Source organism: Aulonocara sp. 'chitande type north' Nkhata Bay, linkage group LG3 (assembly GCF_057382095.1).
Source record: "Aulonocara sp. 'chitande type north' Nkhata Bay isolate Kocher_YH1m ecotype deep benthic linkage group LG3, A_spYH_male_GT1.1, whole genome shotgun sequence".
Taxonomy (NCBI): Eukaryota; Metazoa; Chordata; class Actinopteri; order Cichliformes; family Cichlidae; genus Aulonocara; species Aulonocara sp. 'chitande type north' Nkhata Bay.
The window spans coordinates 40,041,311-40,050,860 of NC_141346.1; the positions used below are offsets into that span (position 1 = coordinate 40,041,311).

The window sequence follows — 9,550 nt, forward strand, 5'->3', positions numbered from 1 at the left end:
TCCAATTAACTGTGATAAATCATCAAAAATCACATCTGCTGCTGTCTACACAAACAGAAATTCACATTTAACTATTAGACTTGCACTCAGTAAACTTCCTGTTCCATAGTAATATAACCAGAAAACAAACAATAGGCAGCCAGTCGAGTTGAGCTCATGCGCCTGAGCTTATTCTGAGTTAGGAAGCAGCTTTGTTAAGGTCAGTGTCCAGTGTTGAACCGCGAGTTTTCTTGGGTGATGTTTTTTGCAGATGGTCGTGCACGAGAGGAGCCCTCTTGTTTGTAGCATTCCTGGAGTATTTGAATTTAGTTTTTAGAAAATGCCAATATTTGGTATCCTTGTGTCTTCACAACATTGTCAAGCAATATATCCCCCAGCCCAAAAAAAAACCACACCGGAGACATTTTGTTACAACTTATTTTATATTTGCTTAGTTTAGAATGAAGATATTTTTGACATACTCTGGATTTGAACAAGTGATCATTAGTCTTTTTTTTTTTGATCAGCATTTAACAGTCATAGTTTTTCAATTTGGGCAAATACAGAAAGGTTTTCTTACAAAAAAAAAAACAAAAACGTGCAATTTAAAAACACAGCCAGAGCGTCTTTTTTTCTAATTAAAAATATTGATCAGAATCAAGCAAGACTAAGAAAATACCTATCAGAAATAAGCTGCTGTGTAGCTCGGCTTATTTCATACGGTTGCCCTGTGGTGCACAACACAACTGGATTTCAGCAAGCCTTTCTGAAGTATCAGGGCCACCGTAGATCTCACAGATGAATATTAACTATTAACAACACTGCTGTTAAACAGGCTCAGACCTGGTCAGCAGATGTTGCACACAGTCCCACCTCATGTTTTTACAGTTAATGTCTTTTATAAAACAGCAAACCATTTTCTGTTTTATTATCTCACTTTAAACTAGCAGGGTTCTGTGTCACAGAGCAGGATTAGAAAGTTACTTCACGATGATGACTTAATGATGAGGTTTAGATAGTCACACACTTCATCACACTCAATGCTATCTTCCTCCTCTTGCTTTGTGAAACAGCCTTAATTAACTCCAGCCATGATCTAATCAGCAAATTGATCTTTTTCTACAAAGGTAGTCAAAAAAAAAAAAGAAATATAAAAGAAACACAGTAAAAAAAAAAAAAAAAAACACCTTCCAAACAGAAGACAAAGTAATGCACTTATTGGTAGTGAACGCTGTAAACAACTCTCTACATTGTCCTCGCCCTCATCAGTATGCCCGATTGGGCAGCGGATCTACTCGTCTGACTTCTGAGCGCCGTCTCATCCCAGTCCTTTTCCCTCTGTCCTTTGAATCTGACGAATCATTAGCAGTTGTGTGCGAGCAGCGAGGAACAAGCAGTTAAAAGACAAACTGTGGTTCCGCAACTCTACCGCCATTCCCATTTAAAGGTGGCGTCAAAATGTGTTTGCTCTACTATCGGGCTCCAAGCATAAACCGGCGATGGAAAACTGAGTCCATTCAAGTCCTATGAAGCCCTGGGTCTTCCTCAGTAGGTGGCATCCACTGCATTGATGTTGCTGTCCAGCTGGTGTCTGAAAGAAAGCCGGGCCTTGGTGGAGAAATAGATCTGGGAACCCCGATTGATGCTTCCTGTTCCTTCGCTGTCACTGCCCCAGGATGTCGTAGAGGACAGACGTGGCTTCATCTCCTCCACAGGCACTGTATGGGTGGCAGATAGAGAGTCAAGCGGTTTGTTCTGCATTTGATTTTCTCATACAGTTGGAATATACAGGAGGTGGTGCTCACCTGGAGGGGGCGGGCACTGCCTGCTCTTGCAGCGCTCTTTGCAGCGTCTGTAGAAGGGAAAGCACTGTAACATCTTCACACCCATGATAGAGATGCCTGAGGAGAGAAAGAAGTGAAGAAAGACATAAATATAAGTGAGCTGATTGGAAAGTACGCAAATCTTCCACGAGCTTTCTCTCAAATATGAAGTAAGCCGAGTTAAACCATCGTGACAACACTTCTTCCACAGCCCGCACTTAAGCCGCCTCATCACAGCCACAGCAGCTCTGCTGACAGTTCATCGTCTCCTCACCAGGTCACCGTTTAATGGAATTATGATGCTGCGCTTCACCAGCGCGACCGCTTAATGTAAGCTGACAGTATCACCGAATGGCACGGCGGCCCAGCAACCAACCACTCAGTCACTATTTACCACTCCATCACCACCACCCTCCACGCCGTCTAATCCTGGAACAGGACGTCAGTGCACTACAGCAGCCAGGGCGAATGATAAGCTCTCTTTTGACAAGCAAAGACATTTTACACAGAGGTCGTCTGATGTAGGCACGTCACAGCTGACAGCCTCATATCTCATATCAGCAAAAACTTCAGTTTCTCAAATTTGCCTCTAAATCTGTTGTTTTAACTGATATTGAAGAGCAAAAATCAAACTTTAAAAAAAAAAACAAAACAGCTGCTCAACCTCGACCTATCTGCAGAGCTCGACCCAGACATGTCTGTCAAATTCATGATTTCCCTGCGGACTGTCCGCCTTTCTGCAGTGGGGAGATAAAGGGTCACATGACGGCACAGAGCTGTAGCTGCTTAGAAAGAAAAAAGGTATTTATTTTAGGCTAATCAGGTTAAGAAATAGGTCAGGTGAAATAGAGCAGAAGGAGCTGATGGACGTTGACAGTTTCTATTGTAGCTGTGCAGAGAAGTGCAAGCGCTCATTCCTCACATGCCAGTCTAATAAATGTTCACATTTAACTGTTACCAGACAGACTGGAAACTGAGGAGATATTTACTGCACTTTCAGATAAAATACATAAAGGAATAATACCATCTAACCACTTAGCAAGATTTCCTATCAGTAATGATTACAGTAATTCTTTTGAGGTACAATTGAAGGGCAACAGTGAAGTATGGAATGAATAACTGGCATCTGCACTGGTAGATGTTTTACTTCCCTTTGGGGTCTTTACAAATTGACAAAAGCAGAAGAAGGGAAAAATTGATGTTTAAGGGTTGCACAACTGCAAATATTTGCACACAAAAACCCACAAAGTGAAGCAAAAAGGATGCAAGATGTGACACAAAGCAGGCACGATTTTCTCCGGGTGTGATGTCTTTGTAGGATCGATGATGGATGGACAGGGAGCTTCAGACTTCAGTGTCCAGAGACCTGCAGTATAATTGTTTTGTCATGGTTGGCTAAAGATGAAAAGCTGAATTTATCAATATTATTTTTTAAATGCTGAGCTTTTTTTTCATTAAATATGGTTATATATGATATCTCTTATATGATGTACACCTTTTTAAACAGTCATGCAGGGCTTAAAGTGTACATTGACATCCTCATTATGACATGAGTGCCCAACCCCACAATTCGTTTAAAGGGATACAGTAATAATCAGCTCCTTATTTGCATTTGGGTGTGTTTTTTTTTTATTGGAATTAAACCTTCAGCCAGTTAGTCACAATATTTATGATCAGAGCAGGTTTGATCCTAATCCTCCCACCTCTGTCTGAAGTAAACCTCGTCACTCTGATGGGGAAACCTCTTTTAGTTTGATAATTCACCGTTTATTCATCCCAGAGGCACGTTTAGATATCTGATCGCAAACTGTAAACTGTGATTGCAACATAAAGAAAGGCAATCCTGGGTAAATATACAACCCCCCAAAACCCCCGCCCCGACAACTATTTACTGCTGACTGGTCGTGCTGCCTGACTCAGTGAGGCAGACGTGACAGCTCGCACATACCCACGGTCTCAGAGCTGCTACACCCCGTCACAGACAAGCCAATGGGGGAGGTATGTGTCCACTAAGTGTGAAACTCTGACACTAATTTCACAGCCACCCTGTTTCTTGACAAATTCTCACAGTACAAGCGTTTTTTCCTCCTCTATTTCCAACCATCCGATACTCCTCCCATCTGCATTTCAGTCAGGTGTGGCTCTGAAACCTTATGCCATCTACACGCACAGTGACTCCATTATGTTTAGGTCAATTTAGAGGTTCTGGGAAATCACAGTATAGCACGGGAACAGGGACAGTACAGAGTTTGAACCAGTTTCATACACACACACAAATGCGCACACAATATGAAGGGCTGGTCAGTAGTGAGGAATTTTGGGCACAGATCTTGGTTGGCTGTGGGGGTCTGGCAGCACACAGTAGGCCTGGGAGCATGAAAAAGAAAAACAACCTCAGATGGCACACAGACACACACACAAAGAAGGGAGGGGGCAAGAGGAAAAGCACTTAAGGAAAAGGACAAAATAAAGAAGGCTGAGGATGGGATGAGAAAGAGCAGAAAAGGAAGGCGACTAAGAAAAACATCATCATAAATTATTTTTAAAAAAAGGCTTACAGTCACAAAAGGAGGATAGGAGTGATGAGGAAAAGTGGGGAAAGGGTTTGTGACTGTTAGGATCCCATGCCTGTTTGTCACAGCGGAGAGTTCAGCCTGCAGGCAGCTTATGTGGTTAACATGCCGCTCCTAAATAATGCAGTTTTACTTGTTCAATTAGCGCCGCTTTGCTGGTGAAGCTGAAGGTTGCGCAATCCCTCCGAGAAACATTAGCGAGCGGCTTCTGGCTCACAATCTATGCCAGTATTGTGTCACATCATTTAAAGCACATGTCTGTGCATGTGCGTGTGAGTGTGTGTCGTTGACGAAACATAACAGAATAATTATGAAACTTAAGCTAAATTAAATCTGATCCCTTCATATATTTTGTACCCTCCACAAATGCCACCGATCCTCTCTGTCTGCACTCTTCAAAGCACATTTTCATGCAGGAACATGATAACGATCTTCCCACACTTCCACTCAGCTGGGACTGGGCCTGACCTTTTCCAGTCAGTCCCAGGAGTTTTATTTAAAAAAAAATAAAAATAAAAGTTAAAAAGGCCAGTCTGCCTGCCACAAAGCTCCATACAGACTTTCCAGACTGGATGACGCACACTCTGTGCACGTCTACCTGCAGATGTCTCTGTGTGCATTCGTAGCAGCATGCAGTCAGCTTTTATTCATATTCATCAGAGATGGAGGATAAAACAGCTTTTAGAACATCTTCCCTTGAATATTCAAAGAAAAGACGGATCAGGCAGTGATAGGCCCGCTCATTTTAAACCTCTACTTCTCTCTGTATTCACGAGACAAGTTGTTTTTAACTCCACAGAAATCTGTCAGCTATTCAGCTGCTCATAAATCAAACAAAGGAATGTAAAGATGCTCAAATTAATCTCATCCAGATGGATTTGAGCATGGGTGTTACCACTATAAAATATCAATTTGTGAAATTTCTTCCATTCTAGATATTCCACATTTAAAAACATATGTTGTGTTTTTGCAAAGTGGAAGCATTTTAGAGCCACAGCAACTCAGCCAGGGAGTGTCAAACCACGTAAAGTTACAAAGTGGGGTCAATAAACTTCCAAAACTTTCTCTGGCATTAACATCAGCACTAAACTATCAGCTGGGAGCTTCATGGGTTTCTATGCCCGAGCGGCTCCTGTTGAAAAGTGCAGTGGGCCTAGTACTCGATCTAAATGTCATATTTGAACTAATTCTTAAACACTGCAAAATATATTTTTCATAAAATTAACTTGCATGATTACACCAAATAGATGGAAAATCTCATGTCACGTCAACATGCTAGCCAGCTAATAACTCAACATGTTTTATTTCAGTGTCTATGAGACGCTGATGCTGCACCTTTATGAAACAAGTCCTCTTTTTGATGTAACATTTATGTAACTGTTGAACTATATTTCAAATAAGAGGTTTTTTCTTACAAAAAAAAAAAAGAAATCTTTGATGATTTCTGTTTTTAATTTCCTCTAACATGTTTTATGGCTGTTTATTTTTGCCACTACAATAAATAAATAAATAAATAAATAAAATAGCCAAAATGTTGGATTGTTATCTCAATTTTTTGGACTTAGTAACTCAAACTTCTAAGAAAATAACAAAAAAAAATAAAGATAATAACTTGGTACTCTAAGTTAAGTTGAAATTTGTAAGAAATCCAGTGTTGTAAACAATCTTCCTCTTACATGCTAGCACTTGTACAACGAGAAACGTCTTTTCATTACTGGTTTATGCTTTTTATGAATCATAAACAACTTTCACGACACTTAACGCTTTCCCGTGCCTGAACTTGTTATTTAAAGAAGTTCCCTAACCGGATTGTTAAATCTCCTTGCGCCTATGCTACAGGTACAGAGTGTGTGAGGTGGAGTCCTGTGCGCGCGTACAGGTGGAAGTTTGAATGAAATGCTCGGACTACGCCAGACGGGCTAATCTGAGCTTTCATCTGGAGCACTGCGCGCATCACTCGTGTCTCTGTCTCCTTGAACAACTTTAAGCTGTGCGAAAGGGGCGGTGGCGTTTCCTCCTTGTCTAGGCTATTGAAATGTGTTAAAGTTGGTAGCATGAGGTTAAACATGCTTATAAATCGCATTATTGGACCATAAATCTTGCTGCTAATTAACGCAGAAGAAAGATAAGAAGAAGAATCGGTGACTTATTCACGCGTAAATAATCGAGTGTGGCAGGCTGTTGTCAGTAATAGTGTCTTCCATGCGTTGCCAGACAGTGTCATAATCAGGCACCCTCCCACAAACACACACCTCCTCTTCTCACACTTAAGCTGTTTGATAAGAGAAGATCACATACGAGGTTATCTATTTATTCGAACAATAAATCATGACCTACGTGAAGCTTTAACAGAACATTTAAAAAAAAACCGAGATGCACTCAAGCAAGTTTTTACAATACAACTTGATACAACCTTTCAGTCATGGTTGAATTGAGGGTTAGTTTGATTACTTACCCGATGAAATACTGGATACTGCTGATTTTCTTCTCGCTGTCTACGCGTCTGTTCACTCTTTATCTGCGTCCCCTCATTAAAATGTGCTTCACTCTGTGTCCTTGCTGCGCTGCCTCGTCCTGCACGTCCTGAGATCCGCGTCCTTATTGGCACCGTGGAATGGTTTCAGTGGCGCGCAGTCGCCGCACTTTAAATAGCTAATCCCCGGAGCATGCTGAATGGACACGCCTGCTTTCTCTCACCCTCCCTCCTTTCTTGTGCGTTCCTCCTGTACACTCTCCCTCCCGGCTAACCCCTCCTTAATGCACGTACTGTAGGCTTGTGCAGTGCTTCCTGCTTGTTGTGCCTCCATCTGCACGTGTTGATGTGGATAAAGCATAAATAGCCGCTTGTGTAGGAAAAACGAAATAACAAATAACTTGCAAAATGACAAGTGAGTTAAGATGATTTTGACTCTCTCAAACTATGATCATGATGTGATCCTTGATATCGTTTGACATCCGGGAGTCAGGTTTTTCTATTTATTCTATACTGATCCATAGAGAGAGCATCACCGCTTTTCTTTCTTTATTTATATTTTGTACGGTTATGTTTTGTTACCATCACCATACTGTAGCCAACCCATGTTGTTGCACAAAATGACATTTCCTTTAATATTAGGTCTGTAAACAAGGCATGAGATTTATGGTTCTCTGATTGGGGCTGGGGATCCTAAAAGTCCTGGACTGTTAGTTGACTTCTGTGCATATTTACATTGCCAACAAATGATGTCGATCGCTTGCACCAGCGTTATCATTGAAAAACTAAAATTTCCAACAGATAGTGAGAAATCACTTATGTCGGGGTCCTTGTGTAAGGGGTACCTGGCTCCAGAAGGCTTAAAATCATTGCAAACCATAAAAAAATTGATTCACCTTAAGTCACACTTAGTTTCCTACTCAAGATGAAACTGATTATTTATGCCAAAACAAAACGTCAGCTTCAGCTTCAGAACACATTTTGCTATTGGCTCATTTTTCACACGCCTACAGTCGGTTTTTCTTTCTGTACCTTCTACAATCTATAATCTAAGGGCAGGAATCACGTCTCTTTGTTCATGCCCCCAAAACATTCACAATATATATTGTTAAGGTCTTCCCGAGAGTCTGCACAGTAATAAAGACCGTGGATTTTGCCCTTTAGATACAGGTAAATAGTGATTTCAGGGAATAAAGGCTTGGCCAGATGTTTATACCTCGTCACCAGTCCAAATGAGTCACGTGGAAACAGTTGCAGCCAGCTCAGATTTTGTTGCACACATTTAAAGTCTGTGCCAGCACAAGCAGCTAAAAATGATTTTTATATAACTTTGCAAACAGTTTTGTTGTCACTCCTGAACAAGAATGACCAGCTGTATATCAGGTAGGAACAAATGGACAGCGTGAATCTCGCTACATGCTTTTTTTCCTGGCTTCTATTTAAGGCTTATCAAAGGCAGTGCTCTGGCTGCAGTGATTTGGAAATTTACCCAGATGAGTTCTTAGAGTGAGTCTGAGCCCGCTGCCCAGAAATCACCCAGGAAGTAGTTAGTGAAACAAGAGGCATGCTTTCTAAAACTTGTTCTTCCACTGTGAATGAGGAATTACACATAATTCAACTTTGTTCAGTACAATGCCTTAATAGTTCATTAGAGGACTATAAATTACGTTGTTTTTTACTGGAAATCATGCAGTTATTTTGAAGAGCATTTCTATTTTCATATAAACCTTTAGGGTTTATAAAACCAGTCACCTTAGTGGGACTTCAACCTTAACATCATCTGCTACATTGAGCTCAAAGCACCAGAGGTTTCTAATGGTTAAGTGGGTGACGTTTGCTGATTGATTCTGAGTATCTGAGTGTTTTCAACACTTTCCAATTGTCTTCTTACTCTTATTTTAGAGCACTGATTGTCAAAAACACCTGGAATGGATTGAAGACTTAAATGAGCCAAATCTGTATTTTGGGCTGACAGTGAAGCTGCTCTTTAACAGTCTGTCTCCATGAGTTAAAGTCTGCGTTGTGGTCTTAATGGCAGCTGCACACTCACGCTTACAGATTTACACCTGTGGATGTGGGTGAAGGACAGACGTGCCTCAGTGGGACATTCTCTCTAATTTTAAATCTGCCCTGTGAATGATTAACAGCAGGTCAGCAGACCAGAACTATCATGTTAAATCAGACATGCTTAAACAGATGTATCAGCCAGGCAAGTATTTGCTCTGATTTGCTGTTCTTAGTGGAGTTAATGACATTTTAATAGCTTAAAAACTCCATTTTCTTTTTTTGTTCAGCAGATTCTAAACTTGCACCGAAGTGATCCCTCTGCAATGTCACCTCTGTGCGTTCACACACTCTTTCCTATCCTTGTAAGGTGACAAGTGTCCCTGCCAGTCTGCTGGTGGCCTGAATATGATTACGAGGCAACAGTGTGTCACTTCCTGTGAGTCCACGAGCAGCTTCAGATGTCAGGAGCTAAACCACACCCACTGTCCCACTGGTCTCAAGTACATTTATGATATCAGGCCCTGTCAGCTGAGAGGGGGGGGTTACCTGAGGAGCAAGACGAAGCACTGTCGTACTATTGACACAACCAGTGGCTGAAAGGAGGACTTGAATGGAAAGGGCGGCGACAGAAGTGTGCGTAAAAGCCTTCTAATCAGCAAAGGGGAAAGTCCTCACGCTGCAGAGATGCATCCTGT

The 9,550-nt window shown here is 41.4% G+C and overlaps 1 protein-coding gene across 1 annotated transcript; it reads right to left on the minus strand.

Annotated features, from left to right (window-relative positions):
• Positions 1–403: 403 nt before the first annotated feature.
• LOC147335680 (uncharacterized protein C17orf114) lies at positions 404–7,006 on the minus strand. Its single transcript, XM_086280910.1, has 3 exons — positions 6,831–7,006; positions 1,785–1,880; positions 404–1,697 (listed from the first exon to the last, which is right to left on the minus strand). Exons 2-3 carry the CDS (start codon positions 1,867–1,869, stop codon positions 1,525–1,527), a joined length of 258 nt encoding a protein of 85 aa, XP_086137036.1. The 5' UTR covers positions 1,870–1,880; positions 6,831–7,006; the 3' UTR covers positions 404–1,524.
• Between the last annotated feature and the right edge of the window lie 2,544 nt (positions 7,007–9,550).

What these genes read in the sequence shown, in the direction of transcription:
- LOC147335680 (XM_086280910.1), bottom strand. Translation starts at nt 1,869, where the DNA reads ATGGGTGTGAAGATGTTACAGTGCTTTCCCTTCTACAGACGCTGCAAA. An exon ending in GCAGTGCCCGCCCCCTCCAG is followed by an intron (nt 1,698 to 1,784) that starts GTGAGCACCACC and finishes CCACCCATACAG; the next exon opens with TGCCTGTGGAGGAGATGAAG.